General features: G+C 39.7%; 3 protein-coding genes across 4 annotated transcripts; all 3 read right to left on the reverse strand.

Moving 5' to 3' along the window:
• Positions 1-228: 228 nt before the first annotated feature.
• Positions 229-10653, reverse strand: LOC133000207 (sodium- and chloride-dependent neutral and basic amino acid transporter B(0+)-like). Its single transcript, XM_061070076.1, has 15 exons — positions 10597-10653; positions 8798-8942; positions 8550-8681; positions 7515-7676; positions 6973-7087; positions 6753-6885; positions 6378-6518; positions 6148-6283; positions 5709-5801; positions 5493-5618; positions 5221-5339; positions 4250-4349; positions 2579-2688; positions 468-635; positions 229-357 (listed from the first exon to the last, which is right to left on the reverse strand). Exons 1-15 carry the CDS (start codon positions 10651-10653, stop codon positions 229-231), a joined length of 1866 nt encoding a protein of 621 aa, XP_060926059.1.
• A 3524-nt stretch (positions 10654-14177) lies between these two features.
• slc6a14 (solute carrier family 6 member 14) lies at positions 14178-19211 on the reverse strand. 2 transcript variants are annotated; one of them, XM_061070075.1, is made up of 15 exons: positions 19146-19211; positions 18639-18783; positions 18389-18520; positions 17549-17710; positions 17282-17366; positions 17063-17195; positions 16396-16536; positions 16167-16302; positions 15796-15888; positions 15579-15704; positions 15372-15490; positions 15146-15245; positions 14948-15057; positions 14465-14632; positions 14178-14333 (listed from the first exon to the last, which is right to left on the reverse strand). In XM_061070075.1, exons 1-15 carry the CDS (start codon positions 19209-19211, stop codon positions 14178-14180), a joined length of 1872 nt encoding a protein of 623 aa, XP_060926058.1. The 2 variants fall into 2 exon arrangements, with proteins under 2 accessions (XP_060926058.1, XP_060926057.1); XM_061070074.1 differs by having other exon boundaries at positions 17282-17396.
• Positions 19212-22842: 3631 nt separating this feature from the next.
• Positions 22843-24972, reverse strand: fmoda (fibromodulin a). Its single transcript, XM_061070579.1, has 5 exons — positions 24616-24972; positions 23949-24071; positions 23729-23869; positions 23376-23643; positions 22843-22994 (listed from the first exon to the last, which is right to left on the reverse strand). Exons 1-5 carry the CDS (start codon positions 24970-24972, stop codon positions 22843-22845), a joined length of 1041 nt encoding a protein of 346 aa, XP_060926562.1.
• Positions 24973-26317: the final 1345 nt, after the last annotated feature.

The following is a 26317-nucleotide window of genomic DNA, read 5'->3' on the forward strand; positions in this document are numbered from 1 at the left end:
AGTGTTTGTAAAATGTAAACTATTTTCCCTTAAATACCTGAAACGTAATTTGCTAGAAAAAAAAAACGCTCAGTTCAGTTTGAGAAGTAATGGGCTGCAAAGCCCAATACTGCACCAAGTCTGGAAGGATTTTATATCGACTACTACATAATTGAATATGACCTTGGACACAAGAAAATATGACACACAAATCAATATTAGAATTGCAATTGCAGTAACGATGTCATGTTATATTGGCTTGTTCCTTGTTGACAATGCTTTCCTTTGCCGACAGCTTTCTTCTGAGTACCTTTCTCCTCGGTGGATCTCAAGGTATGGATGCCAATCCTCAGAGGGAGTGCACACCGACTTCAAACGCTGTGGAAAGTAGAGCATTACACAATTAGAAGTGACCCTAAATATATAAGTATACTCTTAAAATGTTTGAAATTTACAGAACATACAATTAACAAAGACAAAGTACGCACCCCCAAGAGGCCTCCCTCTGCTCTCATCAGCTTATACACAATGACAAGAGGGATCCAGATAAGGGCGAACGCAACCATGCACCAAGCCAGAGCCAAGCCCCATTCTGGGTACTCGACTCCTCCATAGGTGGGTGGGACAAAGTCTATCAGAGACCAGATGAAGATCGCCTAGACAAAAGAATTAATAGTAAATAGACTGCAACATTCAATCCTATTTACTGAGATGTACATGGTGGCCCTCAAAAACTGTGACAACACTGACAAAGGGAGTTAATATTTGACTCCAAATGACAACTGGTCCAAATTTGATTCCCTAAAGACAGTCTTGAGAAAACATGTTTTGTAAAGCCACCGTGACCTCTAGCCGCCACGTCTTAGTGAACATTATGTTAAATTTGAAAAGATTCTCTCAAGATGTTCTTAATATAATACATTCCCAATAAAACAAATAATAATAGTAACTTAAATTTTTTTATAGCACCTTTCAAGGGACCAAGGACGCTTTACAAATTTGAGGGAGAAGGACATATTTAAGGAAACAGAGACAAAGACAAGAACAGATTTTATCAGACTAGGTCATGTGCATTTTTAGAAAGATGAGTTTCAAGTAGCTTTCTGAATGTCCTCTGGGATGTGGCATTGCGGATCTCTATTGGCAGAGCATTCAAGAGGGTGGGGGCAGCCAAGCTAGCTTGAAGCGTCTAGGTTGGTCAGTTATGCATTATGGAGTAAAACCTTGGAGGGATATGTAAGTGAACAGGAGGAGTTTGGAGGTGATCCAGGATTTAACTGGCAGACAGTGAAGATGGATGAGGGTCGTGGTGAGTTGCTGCCAGGGTTTGGTACAAGTACACACATAAAATAAGCACACACACCGAGGCAATATGCTCATGAACTCTAGTAACCGCGACATGGCTTGCACGTCATCACGCAACGCCAGGAGGAGGACCCAACGCCAGGAAGGCAGGACCGTCTAGTCTCGACCAATCCCAATCCAAGAAGAACCTCTGTCATGCCCAGTATCAATATATAAGCTTTGTGCGTACTCTGACTAAGCGCCATTTTTCATGTACAGGATCAGTGGACCATGCATGATCATTTGCTAGACACCACAGTTTCCTGACCTGTGACCTCTGAATAAACCTGCTTAATTTTAACTTGAGATCGAGGACTCCTGCCCTTGATTTCCACACGCAACATGGTGGAAGGCAGTTTTGGTGACAGAATGGGATTTAAATGAATGGGTAGATGGTACAGCCCTCCACAGTGAGATGCAAGTCCCCCAACCTCTGAAGGAGAACCTTGGTAGCCACAACCTAAAGCTGCTGTTAAGTTTAAGAAGATTGGCTGACATACAGGATTTAATGTCATGGAGTCAGATGACAAGGGGCTGTGGGGGAAGTTAGAAGGAGGGTTCTGTAACAGTGGAAATTCAGTCTGTGGTGATGAATGATCTGACCAAGTAGTAGCATATATATGGTGAAGAGGAGGGGGCCAAGCCAATTGCTTTGAGGAACGCCATGGTCGACTGGTGCCAGGAAGGAGTACAGGCTTCTGATATTGACAAACTGTTTTCTGTTGGAGCGGCACGACTGGAACTGGGCAAAAGTTCAAGGTGTTCTTGAAATACTGTGTACACAAGAATCTGACGGACGGACAAAACATACCTCTGGCCACTTGCTGTTACTAGTACACAGTCATAAAAATGTTTTCATGAGGTAATGGTGACATTGACTTTTGACCACCAAAATCTGATCAGTTAATGCTTTAGTACCAAACTTGAGGCATCAAGGTGCTCTTGCGATATTGTGTTCACAATAATAAGACTGATAACATGAAACCATAATGCCTCCAGCCACTTACTGCTGCCAGCGTAGAGGCATACAAAGAGAGAGCAGACCTGTTCAGTACAAACCAGAAAGAATGTTATGCTATGTGTTCTGCTGCAAGATATTACAAGTTAGTCTTTCAGAGCAGCATAATTTCCACTTTTCCGGACATTCTTTTGGTCATATTCAAGTAGTGAATTTCATATTTTACGTGAATAGTTTCCCAAATAAACTTTGTTTCATACTGTAATTAAAAATACTAAATTTGTACTCATTACTCACCAAAATGAAGCAGGGGCTGATCAGGAGCCAAAATGCTTTCCACCACAGCCAGAAGCAAAAGCTCTTCCTCCCAATCATCATCTCAATATCTTTAATTAAACTGTTTACTCCTGAAATGCAAAGGAAACAGTTTAGTGCAACAGAAAGGTTCGTCTTGCATTCACATCCATCAAGCACTCAGTCAAATGCTAGCCAAGGAACAAAAATGCAATTATTTTTTCTATCATAGTGACTCTAAAAAATAAATAAATCTGAATAAATGTAATGATCCTCAACTGATAAACTAATGATAAAGCATAAAACTGATTACAGATTACATTATGCAAACAAATCCCAGAAAAAGACCAAAACCCACATGCTTAGCAAAGGGTATGCAACTGAAACAAACACAAGCATCATGGGAGTTTTTTGTCTTCACCATCATTGCCAATGAAAATCTACCACAATGTTCATGGATGAGCTAAAGTAGTAGTAGTAGTAAAGTGACAAATGACATTTGATTTTTGGTAGCACTAAGATGGCACTTACCAATAGCACTTTGTAGTTTTGCTTTATTTAGAAGAAATTGTACTGTCTAGCTTCTAGTTGTTCTGGGTTTGTTCCCTCGGGGTTGAATGCACTTATTGTAAGTCGCTTTTGATAAAAGCGTCAGCTAAATGTAATGTAATGTAATGTAAAAATAAAAACAGTGAAAGCAAAAATTAGCTGACTGACTAAATGGCAAGCTGTTGTTTTTTTCCGTCATCATACGTTGTTTGAAGTTAAAGCAGATACAGGCAGGTGGGTAAAGTGGATTTGGGACATTAAAACGGTGACCAAAACGTAATGTCCCGTTACCTCGGATAAAACTGGGGATATATCTGGGATTGACAATTGTTTGAAATATTTTGGCACATGCTCAATACCACACCTAGTATTAATATTGTTTTTTTAATAACATTTGATACGACCTAAACACATTGTTGGTTTTGGTCTTTAAATGGGATTTGCTGACACTGAGAATATCCTGAGCTTTGATTTTATTTAAATGTTACTTCTATATGACTATGGCTATCTTTTACAGCACCGTTGCAGTGGGAGTTTTAAACCTGTCTGTTCAGAGAGGGCTGTTAGCTTGGCATGTGGTAATGCTCTAGAGCCACTAGTGAGTCCTCTTCACTATACTGTTACTTTTTATTGTTTTTGAGAAGAGCTTTTAAAAACATCTATTGTTCAGAGGGAAGTTAGAAACATTTTTGTTCATCCTAACTGATTTATGTGACTCAAGATTTTATAGTTGATGTTTTTCATGAGATTAAACTGAGTTTGTTGAATTACTGCTAACATCTATGGTACATACACATGTACAATTCAGCTCGAAAGAAACAAACTAAACAAATGTGATTTAACTTTAAAGACAAGTGTTGAATGTGCACCTGCTGCACCTGTGAATGTTTGTATTATTTACATTTGGTGAGATATAGTAATGTTATTATCAAAACAATCTGGTGGCGATTTTGACGTGAGGTCTGACCCATTACTGACTGATGCTGTGGTTTATCTGAAGACTAAAGCATCAAATTGTACACTGCACTTCTCTGGGCATATACATGCTAAGTGTTAAGACGACAAGATGAGCGGTTGACGCAAACAGACAGACGTGCAGATAAACCATATATGTGGTATATTTACCATAAATGTAGGCGAAGCCAATGACCTCAATAAAAACCAAAATAAGCAGCAGCCAGGTAGCAGCAAAATGGTCGATTAGAGTTATCCAGTATATTCCTGCCTATTTTAAACACACACACACACACAAAGAGACAGGCAGTGTAGGTAAGCAGGACAAAAATGTAAATTAAAGCTGCAAGTAGGCAAAGTCAGGCCCTCATAGTTTGCACGTGTCTGGGTGTGCTGCTGCTGCATTGTAGTCGTAGGAGGTCCGTTGACACAGCTTGGTACTGCAGAGTTTAGTGATACATCCTGCTGAGGCATGCATCCTGTTGCTGGTAGGTGGTGTTATGATAATGTTGAATTTTGGCATGTAAATGTTGTCGGGCCAGGTCATGGAACATGCCACGTCTTGTGCAGATAGGACAATGTATAGTCCAATAATTGGAACTTCCCGTTTCATGGCGATATAGCCACAGCCATGCTGTTAAGGAAATCTTACGATTAGCAAAACCTTTCAATGTCGAGGTTGTTTATTTACACTGACAACATTTGAAGTTTATATGATTATTCTGTAGGAGGAGTTAATTTAAGTAATATGCCTGCAAACACCCAAAACCCCCCAGAAATTATACATTCCAATTTTAAAGTTTAATTTAATACTCTTTTGTTGTTAGTGTGTCCATGATAGATATACCTATTGAATGTCATACATGTCAGTGAAGCATGCCATCGGGACAGCTTAATCGAAATCTTGTATGGGCACTATTGATACATTTTGCCAAAACCATATGCAAAACCCATATTGGAAGTAAATATAATTTCTAATGATAGTCCAGTGCTACTTGGGCACACCCATATGCTGAAACTATTTGACGTTTAAATACCTGGTACATCTGAATTTTTTGCTTAGTTGCAGCAGAAATTACGCATATTTAGGCTGCAACCCGAATCATTTCGGACAGTATTCTCTGTTGGCAGATCTACTTTACCGTTGTCACACATGGCAGGCCCAGGAGGAAGGTGAAGAGACATGCCCCTAGACTCACAAAGTGACGTTTGGATCGAAGGGTTTCAGGGAAGGTATCAATTAAACAGCTGCTGGTCACCTCTAACAATAAGAGGAGAGATGGAAATCAGTGAGTAAACTGAGTAGCAAAGACTGGTTATTTGCCTCAACACAGATCCTAGTTTACATTCAAGATTTATGTCAGTTAGCGTGATATGACAGCAGAGCCCTTCCACTGGCAAATTGTAATCTCACCTATGAATGTAAACATAGTGTCCAGGCCAATTATGGTAAGCATTGAAAAGAACAGTATGGACCACAGAGTGGAAATTGGAATTTTAGTCAGAGCATCTGGATATGCAATGAATGCCAGTGAAAACCCTGCAAAGACGAAGAAATAAAACATCAGAGGACATACATCAGCCATTTGACATCTGATAAGTACAGTAAGAAGTATCACTAGTATCTGACCTTCCGTCACCACATTCTCAACAGGTTTTCCAGAGATGTAAGACATGTGACCCAAAATCGAAAATATGGCGAAGCCTGCATACACACTGGTACCTAAAGAAATTAAAAACAGTAAATTAAACACAGAGTGAAAATCTATATGAACCAAAGATGACATTGTGTACAAAGTGGCATTTACATAATTTTTGAAGGGCTGTTATCTAACCACAGAACATGAAAGCAGCGATTGAAAGACATTTTCCTGTAGAATGTGGTTAGCCACAGTAGATACTATCACTTTGGGATGCCTAAGTGGTAAGCCACCGAACATCTATACTTATCGATCGACTACTATCTAATCCTACTTTACTGTCAAATCAAGATTTTTTCTCAGTAAAGCTGCAAAAATAAATTGCCTTGCTTTAAAATCAGTGCTTCATCTGAAATAAAATTGTCCTACCATGGTTAACGAGGCATGCAATAACTGAGTCCCCAAGCATCTTGTTGTGGAAATTGTTATAGGAAGCAAGGGTTGGAACACCTCCCGTTCCAATAGACAAGGAAAATAAAGTCTGAATTGCTGCATCCTGCCAGACCTGAAATGCAACATATTCTATAATGGTGATTTAGAAAGTACAGTGCAAATGTCTAGTGTTATCATGTTTGACATTGTGATTGATGGATTCTTACCTCTGGTTCCAACAGTTTAGTGAAATTTGATCCTGAACCAATATAGTAAGATATGCCTTGTGCAGCTCCCTCTAGTGTCACACCTCTGATCAGCAAGATCAAAATCACCCCATAAGGAAATGTTGCTGTGAAATATACAACCTGCCGAGAAAAAAATCTTAAAATCTCTCACTGAATATGTGAGCTGATCACAGAGCAATGCATATGCCACAGTGTGAAAGAGGTACATTTAACACAATGCAATAAGGATGACTGCCCAGTCTTAGCATATGATTTAGCATGTTTCTACTGCTTCTCAGAATGAGAGTGTGAACCATGAAGAATTAGATTTTCACAAATTGTGGATAAGAAAAAGTTAAGTAGTTGCTGACTTACCTTTCCTGAAGACTTGATGCCTTTAAAAAGCGCTGCAGCAACAAGAATGGAGCCCAGCAGCAGACAAAGGGCTAAATGCCAGACTATTGGTCCTGTTTCATCCAGACCACTGGATCTCTGCAGCGCCACACGACTGAGGAATAGCGAAATCTGACTGTCATGAAACCACACCATGACAAATGCATTTGTGCTTGTTTGCATTAGACTTTGTGATTCTTACTCCCAGTACTGTTCACTTGGACTCTGCACTGGAGCCGTGATCACGTCAGTTGAAGGACAAGTGATGTTTTCCTGAGTCCAGTTGGCCACTAGAACACCACTTACATTACAAGACACTGGAAAAGGAATGAAGACTGGTGAACAGCTTGTTTAAAATAGACATGTCCCTGAGAAGCAGTGTTTACCTAACATGGCTATATGACCTCGTTCAGACCTGGTAGTATCATCAATCCTGAGTTCAGGTCTAAACATAACCAAATGTGTCCTGAATGTGTCCTAAGATCCCTTCCCTCAGATAACATTTGGAGGTTAAAAATTTGGCCACATTCTTTTCCGTGAGTGCAAACGCATCCTGCACCACAAATGGAGGAGCAGAAGACCGGCTACAGGTTCACAATGAATCTTTATTCTATCCAGTATCCATACGCTGATTTGTTTCAGGGCCAATATATAAATGCTGGCTATGACAATCATATCCCCCCCACCCCACCCTACAATTTGGAGATTACAACTATTCACAAGGGCAATAGATAAAAATATTACCTCTGGGTGTGCTGCTGCAGTTACTGTCCGCCCAACTGAAGCAGCTAGACCAAGGCAAAGGATATTGGAAGGAGGCGAACAAGTAGTACAGGCTGTAGGTGAGGATGACGTTATAGTAAATTGCCGTCATTATGTTTACTATGACAATGGAGATGCCAACCCCTGGATAACAAAAAGAAAACGGAAGGTAACAGATTACAGAAAAAAAAGTACCTACCTTTCCAATGCGGCAGAGGCAGACCCTGATACAATCTTGATTGTTAAATTATTACTATTTGTATCCTACAACCTCGGTTTAATGACTCATCTGTGAAGACACCAAGTCATACAGGCATCTACTGGAGTTCTGTAGCTAAACATGGGCAAATGGACTCACTTAAGTTCCCTGAAGAAGTTCAGACCTGAAGCGTCTTCATGACAAGAGGTAAATCATCTTGACGAAACTCAAGTAAGTCCAGGGCCAGATGGAATTTAGACAGGTACACAAACAAATCTGTCTGTCACAGGAAGACAGAACCCCAGCTTTGTTGCTGTAAGGTAAAGATATAAGGTTAAACCAAAAATCTATTGGCAACCACTTATCGTGGTTATACATAGCAAATGCATAGCGCAGTTTTACTCTTTGACCCTTGGCCAATTTACAATAAACTTTATTGGAATATCAGATCATAACATTTCTGAACATGGTATAGCGACTGCAAATCCTGTGTTTGCTAAGTTTCTCTGGTGTCAACTATGAAGCGTTGGTTCTCTTCTCCCTCTCAGTAATGATAGCATCGTGCTCTATTTCCCACAATAGCTTGCCATGAAAATGTTCAATCTCATTTATAAAGTCAACGTTTGAAACTGAATCAACTAAATTATCAATAGCGCATCTAGTGTAACTCATTCACTGGTTGCAGCCATTTTTCTTACAATAACTTCGTAAAATAATGTGATTATCTCTCACATTTTAACAGGATTTCAATGTTTATCAACAGTAAATGTCAGACACCACGAAATCCTCTGCATTATAGGTATTTGTTTGAGGCTTACCCTGTAGCATCGGCACAGCTCTCCACATGTTGACTGGACCTTGGCTGCAGAACTGACCAATGGCATTTTCCAGGAAGAAAACAGGGATTCCACATAAAACCAACATCAGGAAATAAGGAATGAGAAAGGCACCTGCTCAAAAAATGTAAGAAAGTCGTCATTTTATTAATTATTTTCTTGAATCTTTTCTTATTCTTAAAAAGCTGTTAGCTTGAGAGATTTTCTTCACACTGATTCCAAATAATTACCCCCTCCATTCTTGTAGGTAACATAGGGAAATCTCCAAATATTTCCCAGGCCAACAGCATAGCCGATCAAAGAGAGCATGTATTCTCTCTTGTTTGTCCAGTTCCCACGCTCAGCATTCTCATCACCATTATCCATGGGACAATCCTGTTCAAAACCGAATTTCACACGTTACAAGATATTTGGCTTCCACCCAACGCAACATGGTACAGAGTGTCTATACTAGTTTCAGACTGTCATTTCCCTGTCAGTGCCATGTTGTGTCTGTGGCAAATTGGACTTTCAGCTATGTGAGTATCCATGGGCATGTTGGGCTTTATATTAGGTGGGTCAGGCACATTTGTCGTGCCTTGCTTTTGAAGCATCAGAAAGGGATGACAAACAAATATGTGGACTGAAGTCGGGGCTGAACATGATTTAACGGTATAAAGTGTGGAAATATGTTGTTAACCAATTATTTTTCCACATGCTAAAATGCAAACAATTCAAATTGATAGAATGATAATTAAACACTACCTTCACTTTAGCAGTATATGTATAGAACTGATTGTTTAATATCTGTTACCATTTCAGCAACAGTAATGACAGTGGGTAAACTTGAGGTTTGGAAATTGTGAATAACAAAATATTTAGGGCAACATAATGATATTATTTGTCATATGGTGGGATTTCATCTTAAAACAAAAGCAGATTCTCCCCCATTTCAGGTCAGCTTGTCAGACATTATTTCGCCATTTCATCAGGATTCATTGTAGGCTTCTGTCTAGTGTCCCCTATGCTGCAAATTCCCCCTAAAATAAATTGAATTTCTCCAAACAAAAATGTGTGTTGAATTATAGCTATTATAGCCAGAATGCAAACTTTGTTTACCTAAACACACTTATGTAGCAAATTTAGTTTTTTAAATCTTGATTAAAGGTAAATACAATCCAAATATTTAATTTACATAAGCCACACAAATAAATGTTTAGCGGTAAATTTCCATATGCCCATCGAGACACAGAGTATAAAGTAACAACATTTCCATTCGAAAATAAGCAAAGACACTAGTTGTGTTGCGCTGGGCTCTGCTTTGCATCAATTGCATTATGCACAGGAGCAATTTTGACTTGCAATTACAATTTTTTTAAGTAGCTCTTCTCCGCTCTTATCAACCCAGTTGTCATTAACGTAAATAGTCACATGTCCTGCTGTGACATTTGTAATTGTCTACTGTGAAAGAATATACAGATAATAACAAAAACCTTGACTCGCACAGACAAACATTGGATCAATATATACATTCATCAACACAGGTGGCATTCACATCTCCAGATGTTGCAGGACAATTCACTGTTGGTCTGTTCATAATTTCATACACTGAATAATTGCTACTTGGCAACAGTCACACTTTATAGGGAACACATATTAACCATTAACCAGTTGCTTATTAGCATACATATTTGTAGCATATTGGCTCTTTATTAGAAAGCACTTATTAGTACCTTATTCTTCATGATCTTATTCTAAAACTACTAGGCAATTAACTAACAGTTTTCTCTCAATAACCTCCAAATTAGTGCTTATGCTTCTAATATGCATGCCAATACGCAACTAGTTAATGGTTAATATGTGTTCCCTATTATAAAGTGTTACCCCGGCATTGTTATTTTCACACAAATGTTCAACCGAATTTTATCAGATCATTTTGGGTGGTAAATATAGTCTATAAATAGTCCAGAAATGACACACAAAAACAAAAACTGCAGAGCTGTACACATTAAAGTAGGCTGCATGTGTAGTTACTCAGTTACAATCCTACCTGATCTGAAAGAATAGGAGGGTCGTCTTGTTTTTTTTTTGAAAAACAATCCCACATGTTGATTGATTCTCTGCCGTGCTGTGGAAGAAAATTAAAACTAACCAAAAACTTGTCTCATCTCACAGCAACAAAACCGGATTTCTGTCTTCCTGTGACAGACAGGTTGTCATATGTTTGCGTACCTGCCTTCACTGTCGATCTCTGAATTTATGTTAAAAAAAACTGTAACCTGCGTATATGAAACCATTGGACCTTATTTATTCTATTCTGCCTGGCCCCAAGATATTTGTGTGAGATACGTAAATACAAGTTTTCATCCCAGCACTACTTACTGCTCGTTCATAAAAGTTAGTTGAGTTAATTCTTATATCTGGTGCATTTTTTACTTTATTGACGAAAGAGTTTATTTGCATGAACTGTAGCGATCTGTTTGGTTTCGCCTGCAGGCTTCCCCTCAAACAACACAGCTACTTAAAGGGATAGTTCACACAAAAATAAATGGTGAGCCCTTCTTCAGACGTAAAATAAAACAACAGAAAAATCATAGCATGCCTCCATACTGCTCCTGTGGTGTCATCCAAGTGTCCGCAAGTCCTGACATTCATATTAAACTCGAAACAAGATCATTTACACCATGTTTTTAGCCTAATAGGGTTTAACAAGGTGGGACATCCTCTGTCCTTAGCCCTCAACAAGTCAGGTTTAATTCTTTAAGAAATTATATTAAAAGTGGTTCCCCTTTCTTCTCTTTAACAACCACCATGATACACTGTCAACCTGTCTGGTTGGAAAATGGTCAAAGCAAAGATTTAATTGTTCAGCGATGTCAGACAACATCGCTAATAGCATGTTGTACTCAAACACACCTTTATGGCACTTTGGGTGTAAAGTGCAATATAAAAAAGTGTTGGGTTAAGTCCCTACAGTGAAATTGGTTTAAACAAAAATTGGCCTTCAACTGTATCACACACACACACACACACACAAACACACACACACACACACACACAAACACACACACACACACACACACATACACACACCTGTTGTAATAGCTTACCTCAGCCCCGAGGCTCATCCAATATATGCTTTCTCTGTTCACACATACTGAGAAGTTCTTGTGTAAATATGAACTGTCACATACTGGAATAATGAGCCAACGTCTTTCTTACACTCTTGTTCCCAAAGGAACAGTTTTTGGGTTTGTACAGCTTTTGCTCCTGTACATTAGTAAATAATGCTGATGCTGCAGTTGTTTAGATGAGTAAATTTGGGAATCGAGATTTGGGAATTTCTGGATTACAAATTTGTACGCATTGGCGAATAAATCACACACATCTACAAAAACATAATGAACACAATAAAGTCAGAGGCTAATCTCCTTTGATGGAAAGAGAGTGGCTGTACATCCATGAAATCAATAAAACAGATATCTTCTTGATACCTTATCATCAGTGAAGTCTCTCCTGATTGCCTCCAGCTTTGACTCTTGTGTGTGAATACACAAAAGACAACATTTACATACTGGTCATGCTCCTGTCTGTGTCATGTTCCTATTTTCTAGTCTTCGTAATGTCATATTGTGGGTTACTGGCACATGCACACATAGATACATAGCCCCAGCCCTTTTTAGGGGGTGCTTTTTTTATTTTTTATAAATTAATATTATAATTATAATCCCTCCCTCCAGGTCTCCTGCACAGTGGTGAGCACACAGCTCCAGCTCCAGCTCCTGTCCCGGTTGTACTGGGGTTTTTTCTCTTGGTGGAGGTGAGAGGTGTAACAGAATCGTTACAGAATCAGTGTGTAGGATTTAGTGCCATCTAGTGGTGAGGTTTCAGATGGCCAACCAACCAACCAACTAAATACCCTTCCCCCTCACCACTTTCTTTCCAAGTGTGTAGGAGAACCTCCAGGTAACGTAAAAACATGAAAGCTCCTCTCTAGAGCCACTGTCTGTTTTATCCATTATGGGCTACTGTAGAAACATGGTGGTTCAACATGGCGGCTCCGGTGTAACAGCACCTGCTCTTATAGGTGTAATGATTCTTAGTGTCTTGTGATTGGATACAAATGAAAACAACAGTGTGAATATTATGTTTAATTTGCCAAAAGATCCCTCATGAATTCTACACACTTTAATGATCCCGTGATCTTATGTTTTCAAGTGATAAATTATTTATATTATAAAACTTGAAAATGATCTTCAAGAAAATACTTTGAATTATTTCCATATTAAATCAATATAAATTCAGCCTGGACTCCATGCTGATACACGTGAGTGCTTGGCATTGTAGGAATCAACGCCCGTGCAAGTTATGTGAAATAACATTCTTTCCTTGAGCAACAACGGCATGCAGCAGCGAGAGCACCAACCCATACTGCAGCAGCTTGACGAACATTTGGTTCAGTATGTGGCATGGATTCAAGCAAGGCAGGCAAACAAAGACATTTCTCCATCAAGCTTGAATATATTTTAAATGTCTTGAACTTGAGATTATATATTTTTTTTCATTTCCAATTTGTAGGTCCTCTGACCTTGAATAAAACATACAGGTAGGGAACCCTGGGAAAAGGGTTTCAAAACAGTTTACCTTTAATATTTTTCTAATTGATTTAAATAATTTCACCATAAACCAGACAGGCAGAAAGAAGAAAATCATTGTAGAATATCAGAGGTGGGGTACAAAGGATGTAGTTAGTCAACAAGAAACTAAAGTACATAATAAGAGAACTGTGATCACTGAAACAAAAACTATCATAACTGATAGAACATTCAATATTTTTGATAAAATACATGGGAAAAATAAACCCCCAAGGACCACTTGCTTTTTTACTGTAACACACACACACACCACTCACTCACACATTCACACATAGCCATGTTGTAAACTACCTGTCCCAGCAGGTAATATAAGCCAGACGGTAACAGACCAAACCTCAGCTAAAACAAAAGTGAATATTTGTAAAGTGGAATATTTAACAGACAACAATATGATGCTAATGCTCTACTATTTCTGTTGGAAAAAACGGCAATGTTTGAACCATAGACTGTAAATAAAGATGGACAATTCATGTTCACTTCCTTCCACTATCCAGAAATGAGAAATATTCCAGTTATGAATGCTGCCATCTATGGAGACGGAGACTGTACTGTAGTGATTGGGGGATGGAGTCCTGGTGCCACAATTTGGCAGTACACACACTTGACCAAGTGCCAGTCAGTCTCGGCTGTCAATCATGATGTTTAATTTTTTATAGTATCAAATAATTAATAAAAACCTACCATAGCTGCCTAAATTGACAGCAGCAATCTTTGAGAAAATGTATTTGTATGACCTATAATGCAGCCAGCCACCAGGGGGTGATCTAGACACATTGGCCTCACTTTTGTGAATGTATCACGTCGTCCATCTTAACATACAGGTAAGGATTTGAACACGTCAGCTAATCTGTGATGGGTTTGCATTTTAATTACTTTCTGCCACTCGGGGGGTCAAACATCACTCAAATCAGTTTTACTTACATGCACTCATTTACACAGATTACTCTCCTTGACAGTAAAAATACAAAGAGACACATCAGAGCCAGGAGCTAGAGATCACATTTACGTTTACTTCCGGCATGTTTTTGAGGTTCTTCATGCGGCAGCTGCGTTCTTCTGAGTAGCGCTCTCCTCGATGGACAACCAGGTAGGGATGCCACTCTTTGGATGGAGAACACAATGACTTCAGACGCTGTGGAATGTAAGAGATGACGATTTTAGGATTAGGAGTTTTATTTTTTAGAGACGTCCCCCTGACGTTTATGGAAACAATCTGCAGCCGAGCAACATTTCAATTATTTTTCCGAGTATCATGACACACACCTTCCAGAGGCTTCCCTCTGCTGTCATCAGCTTATACACAGCGATGACGGGAATACTGATCAGGATGAACAGGACAATGCACCAGCCCAGAACCAAGCCCCAGACTGGGAACTGGACTGCTCCATAGGAAGGTGGTGTAAATGTCATCAGAGACCACACCAGGATCATCTATACAGCAAAGCCAAAAACTTGTACGCATTAGACATAAACAAATATGATGTAGTGGCATTTCAGCCACATTTCAAACTTGCTATTAAGTGCTCCACCAAGGAGATTGTATTTCCAGGAAAGTTAGTTAGTTACTCATTTTCTTTAACATTGTGAGGGTTGACGTTTTTCTACATTTTCCTTGATTTCTCACAGAATTATGTGTGAATCTTAACAAATCAAATTCACACATTTCATGTTTTTATCTGCATTCAATTGTTATTTAGCAGCACTTGGTGAAAGGAAGTGTAGTGTGGCAGATACGACAGTACTCACCACTATGATACAGGGACTGATGAAAAACCAACATGCTCTCCACCACAACCAGAAAAGGAAACTCTTTTTTCCAATCATCATCTCAATGTCTTTAATAAAGCGGTTCCCTCCTGCAGAGCATGAGAACACAGCTTTAGCTTAAGGCAGATTCTTTTCTAGTCACATTTATATGCACATATCTCCAATAACCATATTTACCATATATGTAGCAAACACCAATGATCTCCAAGAGGGCCAAAATAAGCAGCACCCAGCTGGCGACAAACTGGTCGATTAGGGTCACCCAGTATATTCCTGCCTATCTCACACACAAACACACACACACACACACACACACACATACAAACACACACATAGGGCACATTAACTTAACTTAGTGTCAGACTAGAGTAACACAAAGAGAGGTTGACTCTGAGAGGTTTACCTGTGTGACACATGGCAGGCCAAGGAGATAGAGGATGGTACATGTCGTTACCGTCAGTAAGGCGTGTTTGTTTTTGAAGAGTTTGGGGAAGGCGTCTAACAGGCAGGTGGTGATCACCTCTAATGACAAAAAGAGATGTGAGGACACGTGATGTGAGTATCTGCTGAAACAGGAGTGGTCTGAGTGTTAGGCAGCATCACATCCCACCTATTCCTGCAAACTGGGAGTCCAGACCTACAGTCAGGAGCATGAAGAAGAATAGAATGGACCACAGCGGGGATATGGGAAGCATAGACAAAGCATCTGGATATGCTATGAATGCCAAGCCAAACCCTGCAGGAAGACGAAGACAAAAAACATCAGGCGCCACTTCTACTTGACAATACATTTTTACCACGATACCCACAAGGTGTGTCTGTCTGACCTTCTTTCACAACCTGCCCAACAGGCATTTTGTAGATGTGAGCCATGTGACCCAAAATTGAAAATATGGCAAAGCCTGCCAACACACTGGTGCCTGGGAAGATAGGACAAATAACAAAAATCTTTAGATCATGAAAAAACCTCTGATATAATATATTGCAATTTTAAACACCAAAACTTGTGATCATGTGACATTATTCCACTTTGTCGTATGTGATTGAGTTTAGTGTGTAACTGTGGCTTCATGTTGTATCTGACTGTTGCATTGTGTTGTTAGATTTTTATAATGTATCTTATTGATGGGTAATTATGGGTTATTTATTAATCACAGGTTTTAAATTAAAGCTTCCTTTATATTGTGTTTGCTCCCACCTGCATTTGTCAGTGTTACTACAAATGCATCCTTGACCACATTGTTGTTGAAGCTATTATAGGAAGCAAGAGTCATGACTCCACCCCAGCCAATGGATAGAGAGTAGAAGATCTGAGTTGCTGCATCTTTCCAGATCTAAAAACACAAAGTCACGTTAAAATATGTTTTGTGGGAAAGTAGGAGTTTTGTTTTTTTTTTGTATTTAAACAATAATAGTTCAGTTCTTACCTGTGCTTCAGAGAGTTTAGTCAGATTAGATTGTGACCCGATGTAGAACTCTATGCCATCTCTAGCTCCCTCTAGTGTCACACCTCTGATCAGCAGGATGAAAATCACCACATATGGAAATGTGGCTGTGAAGTACACAACCTGTGGAGAGAAAGGCAAGACTGAACATGTACAAATTTAATGAAAGTACTCTCATTTACTGTCCTTGGTGCTGAGTTTACAGCAAATAAACGTAAATTGGAAGACCCTATAAAAATGTGTACTATGATGCAATTAACGTTAGTTTTTAAGTGTCATGACAAATATATACATTGTACGTGGAGTTTTTTGTTAAAGCATGTTGCAAAATGAAGGTTTTCTTGCATTTAATCGCCACTTCTGGTAATGGACTTAAAACAGAGTGTTAAAGACCTGGGTTCGAGTGGAATATGAATGTAGTGAATTGTGGACATTTGGATGTAATTTTTCTGTTGTTTTATTACATCAGCAGAAGAGGTTGCCTAGGCTAAAACACTGTTTTTGTGGACTCAAACACTTTCTGCCACCCCTCCATCGGCATAGTGGTGAGTAGATAGTGAGTGAATTTTTCGGTAAACTATCGCTTTAACTAAATGAATGAAAGAAGAGTTTATGTGGATAAGGACATAAGAGGTAGTAGCTGACTTACCTTTCCTGAAGATTTGATGCCTTTAAAAAGCGCTGCAGCAACAAGGATGGAGCTCAGCAGCAGACAAAGGGCCAAATGCCAGACTATTGGTCCTGTTTCATCCAGACCACTGGATCTCTGCAGAGCCACACGACTGTAGAAGAGAGAAATCTGACTGTCATGAAACCACACCATGACATATATATTTGTGTTTGATGCATTGGAGTTCGTGATTCTTACTCCCAGTACTGTTCACTTGGACTCTGCACTGGAGCCATGATCAAGGCAGTTAAAGGACAAGTGATGTTTTCCTGAGTCCAGTTGGCTACTAGAACACCACTTACATTACAAGACACTAGAAAAGGAAAGAGGACCAGTGAATAGCTTGCTTGAAACCACAGGTTGGATATAAAGCTCTTTAGTGTTTCTCATACAATTTCACAGATTTAATCAACATCGGAATATATATTTCTGTCATTATTTCATGTCAGAATGAAATGATTATACCTGAGGGTGTGCTGCTGCAGTTACTGTCCGCCCAGCTGAGGCAGCTGGACCACGGCAAAGGAGACTGGAAGGAGGCGAACATGTAGTACAGGCTGTAGGTGAGGATGACGTTATAGTAAATTGACACTATAAGAGTCACCATGACCATTGCAACGCCAACACCTGCAGAGGTAGAGAAGAGGGGTTTTAAGGAGCCGTTGCTGTTCAGAAAGTTCTTGTGAAAATAATATAATTATAAACATTAACTTTTATTGGGTGAGCTTTTGGCGAATGAGTATTTGACTGCCCTGAGAACTACGGCACTTAGAGTTAGAAGTTAGAGTCTCCTGTGTCCAGCAAAACACGCCCTATGGTTCGAGTACCATCACCCACTTTTCCTCATTTTTTTTTTGTCTGTATTATAATTTTCTCTTTGTCCTGTTGGTGTGAAAAATATAAAGCTGTCAGGGCATAACTTCTGGATCTGCTTCCTGCCAACTCATCTCCCAACCAGGTCAACAAGTCTGCTACAGGGTGACATCCTGCTTCAACCCATCAAACTCTGCTAGATTGTTAGTCAACAGTAAACAACAGATGACCTAAATGTGCACCTTACTGAATCGGGAATTGTGCAGGGATTTTGGACATATAATTGTCCCCTCTGTGTAAATTGTGGCCCCTTTACGGCCCTGGATTTAGAAATATCCTACATCTGCTGTGGATCTGAAGCCAGGGGTCATAAAATACCTGGTATTTGGTTTACACAGTTGACCATTAACCAGCAGCCTCTTTAAATGCCTCAGGTTTGACATCTTCAATATACCTGACTGAGCTTTAACAAAGCTTTCATAGCATCCTCACCCTGCAGGAGAGGCACCGCTCTCCATGTGTTGATGGGGCCTTGGCTGCAGAATTGACCAAGGGCACTCTCCAGTAAGAAGAGAGGGATTCCAGCCACCACCAACATCACAAAGTAGGGGATCAGAAAGGCACCTGCTCAATAGAGCGACATCATAATGAAAGAAACATTTTCTATTTTACTTATAATAACAGCAATGTCATTAAATGGGATCCATATACTGAATGGACGAGGAACCAATTATCTACGTACCTCCTCCATTCTTGTAGGCCAAATATGGAAATCTCCAGATATTTCCCAGTCCAACAGCATAGCCGATAGTGGAGAGGATGTATTCTCTCTTGCTGGCCCAGTTCCCTCGTTCTGTGTTCTCATCCCCATCCACCACACGTTGATCCTGTTCATTGACAAGTTTAAAAACATGTAAAAAAATTTGATATAGCGAAAAATTCTCGAAAAAAGAAAATTTGAGTGGCAATATATATTAAAATGTATATATTTTGCTTTATTACACCTTCAAGATACACAATCTTCTTGACATCATTTCCACTTATCACATTAAAGCTGAATTGTGGTTGTGTCTGCAAATGAACAAGTCCTTTATTATTAAGAGATTTCAACTACAGTGGACCCTCAATTCAATTAAATACTGAAATGAGATTTTGTACAAAAATCAAGGTATTTCTTTACATTAAATAATAAAGTAAGCAATATTTTTGCAAGCACTAAATGATGGAGTGAACGTCTGACACATCCTACCTGGTTGATCACTGCAGGATTTCTGAATATTAAATCCCTGAAAGTGTTCCAGCCGTATTTCCTCATGATGTCCTTTCACTTGCGTGTTAAAGGTTTGTATCAGAAATTTAAAAAGGTTGCGAAGGCTGGTTTTAAAGCCCCCTCCCCCCTGACTGACAAGGTAGTGATGTATTCTAACCAATCATCTACCGAGATACCTCCCCCACGACACCACTGACCCGACTGTGGGTGTAAATTAATTCTTATAATAAAAATGTCATTGAATAATAATGAATTACCTTCACTCACTCGATCTGATGCTGGTAAAGGAACATTTTCTTACGCTAATATTTCCTGTTCTACTAATTTCCGCTGTACAATTTCATTCTGCTAGAAGAAGGTCACACTGTGTGTGTGAATTTTCCACACAGCTACTTACAGTAGTGATAACAACATCATATCATCAGTATTGATAAACATATAAAGCATTGGAGCTGTAGTATCCAGTAACACAACACAATGATTGCTGTGTGCTGTGTATGTTGTGTATGTGACTCCAGAGAGTCACTACCCCGATGACAGTCACCATGTGGTAAAACCTGATCCCTAAAGCCTCTGATAATGGACAGATCTCATTGTGGTTAGTGACAGCTGGGTATAATGACTGTACTGGTGAGCTGGTGTGCGTCTGGGTGTGTGTTGCCTGTAATCACAGTCAGATCACGTGACCACAACACTGTGACATGATGTCAAGATCTTGGAATCAAAGATGAACTCATTAGTTTTGGTAACCGAAGGTCAAAGGTCTTGTTAATGTGATATATCAAGAAAACCTGTAAAGAATGTCATTACATCTGGCACAGACATTCACTTGGACTGAAGAAAGACCAGATTTTTCAAGTCAAGGTCACTGTGACCTCAAAAAGCTATTTTTTGTTTCATGAAGGTGTGATCGAGAACACCATCCTTTCAAATTTGGCACAGATGTTTACTTAGACTCACAGATGAACTGATAAATATGGGTGGTCAAAGGTCAAAGGTCATACTATTCTCATAAAACATGTTTTTGACTCGTGAGTATTTAACTAGTTTAAGATTTCATTGGTCAATAGGTCATAGTGACTTCATATACTGTATATGTCTATTAAAATATATATGTTTACTGCTGTGTTAAATGTAAAGTTTTATGAATAGAGAGAAAGTCAAAAGTCACTTCATTTTATTGTGTATTAGTTTGATTCTCATTTCACATCTAATTCGTAATATATGTAAAAAAGACAAAAAACTTAAATCATGTTTGGTATGCATTTATCTAGGCTTATGGGCCAAATTCTGATAATTCAATAGGCTTCTGGTGGCCTTGTGGTAATTTAAAGGCCACTTTGAACCACAAGATTAATCGGAGCCTTTGATACATTTCCCCTTCTCCCCTTGTCTTCTGTTGCCTATTCACTTTGGCTGTGTGATATGCACTCAACAAATATTTCAAAGAGATAATTTTGATCCGCAAGACTGCTTTTATATTTTGAAAGTGAGTCAAATGCTTGCATCACTAGATTTATTGTGATCAATATCACAATTTCTCCTTTTCAAAGTATATCTTTTGACTTTTCTGCCTTTTTTTTTACATATGGTGAAGGAGAGACAGGAAAATGGAAGACAACACATACAGTAAATGGACTGGCTGACCAGGAGTCAAAAAGGGGACCTGCTGGTTTGAGTGTGCGCACCAACCATTCCACTATCAGACCAAACCTGATTCCTCACTTCTGATGTTTAAGTTTTAAATGGTGTGGAGTGAGAAGTCTTTTAGTTCCTGAGGTAATTTGGTCAATGACGTTCAACCACAGTTAAACCACTGTAAACCTATAACATACATTAGCTGTGATGACTGGTGTGTCCACGGATTATAAAAACAGCTGACAGTGATGTTACAACCCCCGGTTACACAAACACATGCAGGAATCAGTCGTGATTCTTCTTAGAAATCAAGGAATCAAGGAATCCAGGAGACAGAAGATCAGTATCCTCCAAGTGAAGATAACGGCCATTCAGAGGGATGTAGAGTGGCTGGAGTTGGATGCGGGATGATGGAATGAAGAAAATGCCTTTGAGTCCAAACATGTGTTTTAACAGTTTAGCCAGATGGAGTTGAGGTCAGCTCTCTGTCTCTAGCGGGACAGGTCAGCCTTATGAATCACTTGCCTGTGCAGCCACCTCACAGTCAATAGACATCAAGTCTTTGTTACCGCTCACAGATAGAATGACATCACTGTATGGAACAAACAGTATTGAGAATAGAAGGTGACTAAGAGCCAGAACATTTTGTAAAGTGTTTCAATGTAAGATTTGAGATTTTTAATATCTCTACAAAAGGCTTTTCCACTTCTGATCCACTAGCCCACACAATGTTAGCCTTTTCTTCCTCTGGCTCATTACCTTTATTATCCACTTTGTGCCAACATCCTATACGGTTTTGTTTATTAAATGAACATACCAAGAGTTAAAGGGTTTCAATTCTTTGAGGTTTTCTTGTCTCAAGCTTCTTTTATTATGCACCTCAGAGTTTAAATAAAGCACTCAACTGAAAGTAGTGATCCATATCCTTTATGACCAGTCCATGAACGTGTACTCAACTGCCCTGAGTAACTTTAGTCACATTCCACACTATGAACAATTCGGATGTGAAGCAGGAAGTGACCGACATCTTTAATCACCTGGATATGTAAACCTCTCAGACAAGTATGTGTGTTGTATTTAACATCAGGACACGGTGTCTGCATGTGCCTTAACTCAACATGTAGCAGGTTTATTGTTTGGATAAAGTTCCATTCAACAAAAGCTTCATTGTTACAGGACTCGGTAGCTCTTTCCTGTGCTGCGCTACAGTCCATAAAAACAGTGAATCATACACATACTCACACAAACATGGACAAATACAGGAAACTTCATATAAAGTGCAAAGAGTACTTTTTTTACTTTTATTTATTCTAAGACAGGCTTGTAAACATAAATATGGTTATCAAACCATGCAATACATACATTGACTCAATAATCATGACACCATCTGTATGTGAGTCACTACAGTACTGTATGGAGATATTTTCAAATTGTACATGGATATTTTCTAACCCTCTAAGGAAAGCTGATTTCACTGTGCAAAAACAGGATCCTCTACAGAGTCACAGCACGTATTAAAACAAATGAAAATAATATTTGATATAATGCATCCCAATCAAACAAGGTCATTTCATGCTGCGGACACTATTGTGTAAAAGGTTTCAGCGACAGCTTATGAACATATCATACATGATACACACTTTTATCGTAAGAGAAAAACAATGAAAAACACAAATCAAGACAGAGAGAGAAAGATAGATAAAAACACTATATATACCATAACATAAAAAGATCATTGATCCTCACAGCAACTTATGGATAATAAAATCAGGGTCTCATTATTTTCAATGAGCAAAAACTAAATTTATTGACTGTAAATGAAGCATGTAAGTCTAATTTAGATTTAGATTTTAAAGCTGGTCTGAAGTAAAGTTTACCCAAACAGTATTTTTTCTCAAGATATTTTATAGAAGATATGAGCTCCTTCCCTCTCATGCTGGTGTGAAATCACATCATCCCCGCTGCGCTTTGCTTTTTGCACATCTCACAAAAATAATGTGTTACATTATGGTGCACACAAGCTGTGTTGTTCACACAGTTAGACCTCGATGTTGGAAGCCATCCGCAGGCACATGGATGACTCTGAGGGGATGTCCTGACGACCGATCTCGTTTCCATCCAGTCGCACCGTCTGCAGTTTGGAGAAGTTGGTCACATCCATGAAGCTGCAGAAACTCCCCAGAGTGAACTCTACAGCCACAGAACAGAGAAAGAGATTATTACATAAGGCAGATGTAAAAAAAAACCCTCAGTGTTAACACAACACTTGTCTGAGTCAAAATGAGACCACGAAAGTATTATATAGTCTCATTATTCTGCTTTTATAAAGTTTATTTTGGAAATCATCATCGAATTTCTTCATTTTCAGGATTGTAACCTCCTCTTTTCAGCCTCTGTCTTAAAGGCTAGGCATTAGATCATGTCTCTTTAAGGTTTCAGTTGTGATTGGTCAAAAGCTTCAAGTGCTTGTAGGAAATGTCGTCCTCCAATGACGATTTACCTCACTTCCAAAAAGAATCTCATCAAATATTTGGAAAGGGATATTGACGTTTGGATTTTCATGTATGTTACCTTTGATTTGGTTTGCCTGCAGGTAGAGGTGCTGCAGAGTGGTGCTGACTATGGGGATTCTCTCCAGCTTGTTGAAGCTCAGGTCCAGCTCCACCAGCCCTGTCACGTTAAAGGTGTTGGCGGGGATCCCCTTGTCTGTCAACTGGTTGTGGCCCATCCTCACATACTGCAGCTGTGACAGACCACCCAGGAAGTCCGCTGGCACTGAGTCGATGGAGTTGGACTCCAGATAGAGTTGGTGCAGATGGTCAGGGAGGGCATCCGGGACCTGGGATCATTCATTTGAAAATTATCTAGGAAATCTGAATCTTGTCTGTAAATTGAATGGGTCATATGTTCAAACATTGGTTTACCTTTGTCAGCTTGTTGCCACTGATGTCCAGCAGTGTGAGAGAGGTCAGTGCCTTCAGTGATGTGCTCATGTCTGTGAGCGCATTATCATGGAGATACAGGATAGTGAGGTTATCCATTCCCTCTAGGTCTGCAGGTGATACCTAGGCAACAGTATGATAACTTTAAAATCTAAATGTAGAGAGGAGCTCTGCAAGAAGATCAACCCATGCATACTATTACCTTTTCAATCTTGTTATGATTGATTCTCAGATCTCGCAGGGAGCGGGGGAGGTTGGAAGGAATGCTGGTCAGATTGTTGTGCTGTAGATATAAACGCTCCAGTCCCTCCAACTTCAGAAACACCTAGAAATGATGCAGAGGGTGAGCGACATAAAAGTGAATTCAACCAAACTCACCATCAAAAGGTTTGAAAAAGTCGAACATCACATTTAGTCATTTAAATATATGTTTTCATCATAAAAATAACAGAAAGAATAACTTTGGGGTCATGTCAAAAATATTCCATTTCCTCTCAGCCACTGAGCAGCGGAGGGTTAATGTGTGGCAGGCTGAACCGCACATCACTGGAATCTATATATACATGTTTCCATTTCATTGTCAGATTTTCCATCGGATGAAAATCTGATCCAGATTTATCTGCATTAAAATCTGTATGACACAGCATGTCGACTGTAGCAAAGGGGGAATCAGACATGAAAGAACAACACATAAAAATCCCCATTTTTCCTCCTCACACATGCAAACATAAAGCTGTCACGTTCCCTCTGTAATTACTCAACCTCTTCACCAGCTGCCAGCCATCTGACATCCATAAAGAGCTGCAGTTCTCCATCATTCTCTGAGCTCATGTGTGTCTGGTTCTGACTCAGACCAGATGCAGATTTACCTTCTTGTCAATGGCTTCAGATGTCAGCTGGTTGTAGTGCATCATTAACCACACCAGACTGGTTGCATTGACCAGAGCCGACTCAGGCACAGAAGTGATGGCATTGTTCTGGAGGTACAAGTACTTGATACGGGCAGGAACGTTTGGCATGGCTGTCAGGCCCCGCCCATCACAGTACATGGCAACTGGGAAGGTGGGGGGGCAGTCACACTCTTCAGGACACTGGCCTCCTGAGCCTCCCTGCAGGGAGGTGTAAGCATCTCCTTGGCGGCCATACAGCCAAGCGAAGGGGTCCCGTGGATGGGAAAGAGAGAACGGGAGCAGGGCAGAGAAGAAGAAGATGGTCGCCAGGAACATTGTCGCAGTCACACAGAACCTTTATGTAATCTACAGTGACAGACATGGCAAGAACATTTAGAAAAAACACAGAGAGTCACAAACCATAATCATTTTGTTCGAATTTTAAACATTTTGACACAGTTCAGAGTAAAGAGATGGAAAAAAAATCGTGTTTCTGTTTCAAAGTTCTTTCTCTTATGTAATGTAGAGGTACATGAAAAATGAAATAATAAAATGATCATTCAGCAGCAAAGTCAAAGAATTAAACTTCAACAGCACACTGTCTCACACCTTTGGAGTCGAGCAGTGAAGGCACTGGCCTTGTTTTGGAGACAGCCTGCAGAGAGGCACATTCTTAAGGGTCTTAATCCACAGAGGAAACGTAGAAAAAAGGAAAAACCAGACCTGTGTAAATGTTTCTCTCTGTAGCGCCAGAATTGTGGGAAAACGTCCAATAATGACCCTCTGATTTTGCAGAAGACGAAAAAGCGCCCCCCAAAATGTGTTTCTATCAACATGTGTTCATGTTTCCCCTATGAGGTTTCACAGAAAGACACTGCAGTGACAGACAGACACATGTTCACACACATACAAACACCCACACACCTACCTGATCAGAGGTAGCCTGGCCCTCTTTGTCCCCCCTGTCTCTCTCAGAGTGAGCTCAGGACTGGAGGGGACTTCGACAATCACACAAAAGTATCTCTCATCCCCTCCCTTCTCTCCTTCCCATTCTGCCATCCCCCTCTCCAGCCCTCTCCCTTCTTTTTTCTGTTGGTTGCTTCCACCCCATAATCCGCCCTCCTGCACCCCGTTTTGTTCGTTCAGGCCCGGCCCAGCGCACCACACACCCCTCACCCGCAGTCTGGAGCCTCCTTCTCCACCAATACCAGGGATGTGAGATGCAGATCCTGTGAGGGGGATTTTTCCATCTGTGTGCAATATATTCAACCCCTCTGAGCTGAAACATACTATTTGCTCAGTATTTGCACATCGGATTTTGGTACCAAAGCTCACTGGATCAAAACTACAAAAATGTTTAAATGTTAGTTATCCTTTCTGGACGTAAAGCAAACAATGGCACATGCTGACCATTGCAGAAAATCAACAAATGTTTTGTATCTGTTTTGCTGTGATTTAAAGAAACATAAATGGAGCACAGATATGGAGACGTGTTTTTGAATGCGACAAATTACTCAATGTTTCAAACCACGAATAGGTGAAAGTATTTGTGATGTGAGTGTTTACTTATATTATTGCTATAAGGGTTCGTGAGGAATCACTCAGGATGAAACAATCTCCTTCCCAATAAAGTCAGACAAGACGATCTACAGCCAAAAGTGCATGTGTAACATTTTGTACC

This window comes from Limanda limanda, chromosome 4, assembly GCF_963576545.1.
Source record: "Limanda limanda chromosome 4, fLimLim1.1, whole genome shotgun sequence".
Lineage (NCBI taxonomy): Eukaryota > Metazoa > Chordata > Actinopteri > Pleuronectiformes > Pleuronectidae > Limanda > Limanda limanda.

What these genes read in the sequence shown, in the direction of transcription:
- fmoda (XM_061070579.1), bottom strand. Translation starts at nt 24,972, where the DNA reads ATGTTCCTGGCGACCATCTTCTTCTTCTCTGCCCTGCTCCCGTTCTCT. An exon ending in GTGGCAACAAGCTGACAAAG is followed by an intron (nt 23,644 to 23,728) that starts GTAAACCAATGT and finishes GAATGATCCCAG; the next exon opens with GTCCCGGATGCCCTCCCTGA. An exon ending in GCAGGCAAACCAAATCAAAG is followed by an intron (nt 22,995 to 23,375) that starts GTAACATACATG and finishes CTGTGGCTGTAG; the next exon opens with AGTTCACTCTGGGGAGTTTC.
- LOC133000207 (XM_061070076.1), bottom strand. Translation starts at nt 10,653, where the DNA reads ATGTGGGATTGTTTTTCAAAAAAAAAACAAGACGACCCTCCTATTCTT. An exon ending in CACTATGTTTACATTCATAG is followed by an intron (nt 5,340 to 5,492) that starts GTGAGATTACAA and finishes TCTTATTGTTAG; the next exon opens with AGGTGACCAGCAGCTGTTTA. An exon ending in GCCTGCCATGTGTGACAACG is followed by an intron (nt 4,350 to 5,220) that starts GTAAAGTAGATC and finishes TGTTTAAAATAG; the next exon opens with GCAGGAATATACTGGATAAC.
- slc6a14 (XM_061070074.1), bottom strand. Translation starts at nt 19,211, where the DNA reads ATGAGGAAATACGGCTGGAACACTTTCAGGGATTTAATATTCAGAAAT. An exon ending in ATCCTGCAGTGATCAACCAG is followed by an intron (nt 18,784 to 19,145) that starts GTAGGATGTGTC and finishes GTCAATGAACAG; the next exon opens with GATCAACGTGTGGTGGATGG. An exon ending in CAGAGGGAAGCCTCTGGAAG is followed by an intron (nt 14,334 to 14,464) that starts GTGTGTGTCATG and finishes TACATTCCACAG; the next exon opens with CGTCTGAAGTCATTGTGTTC.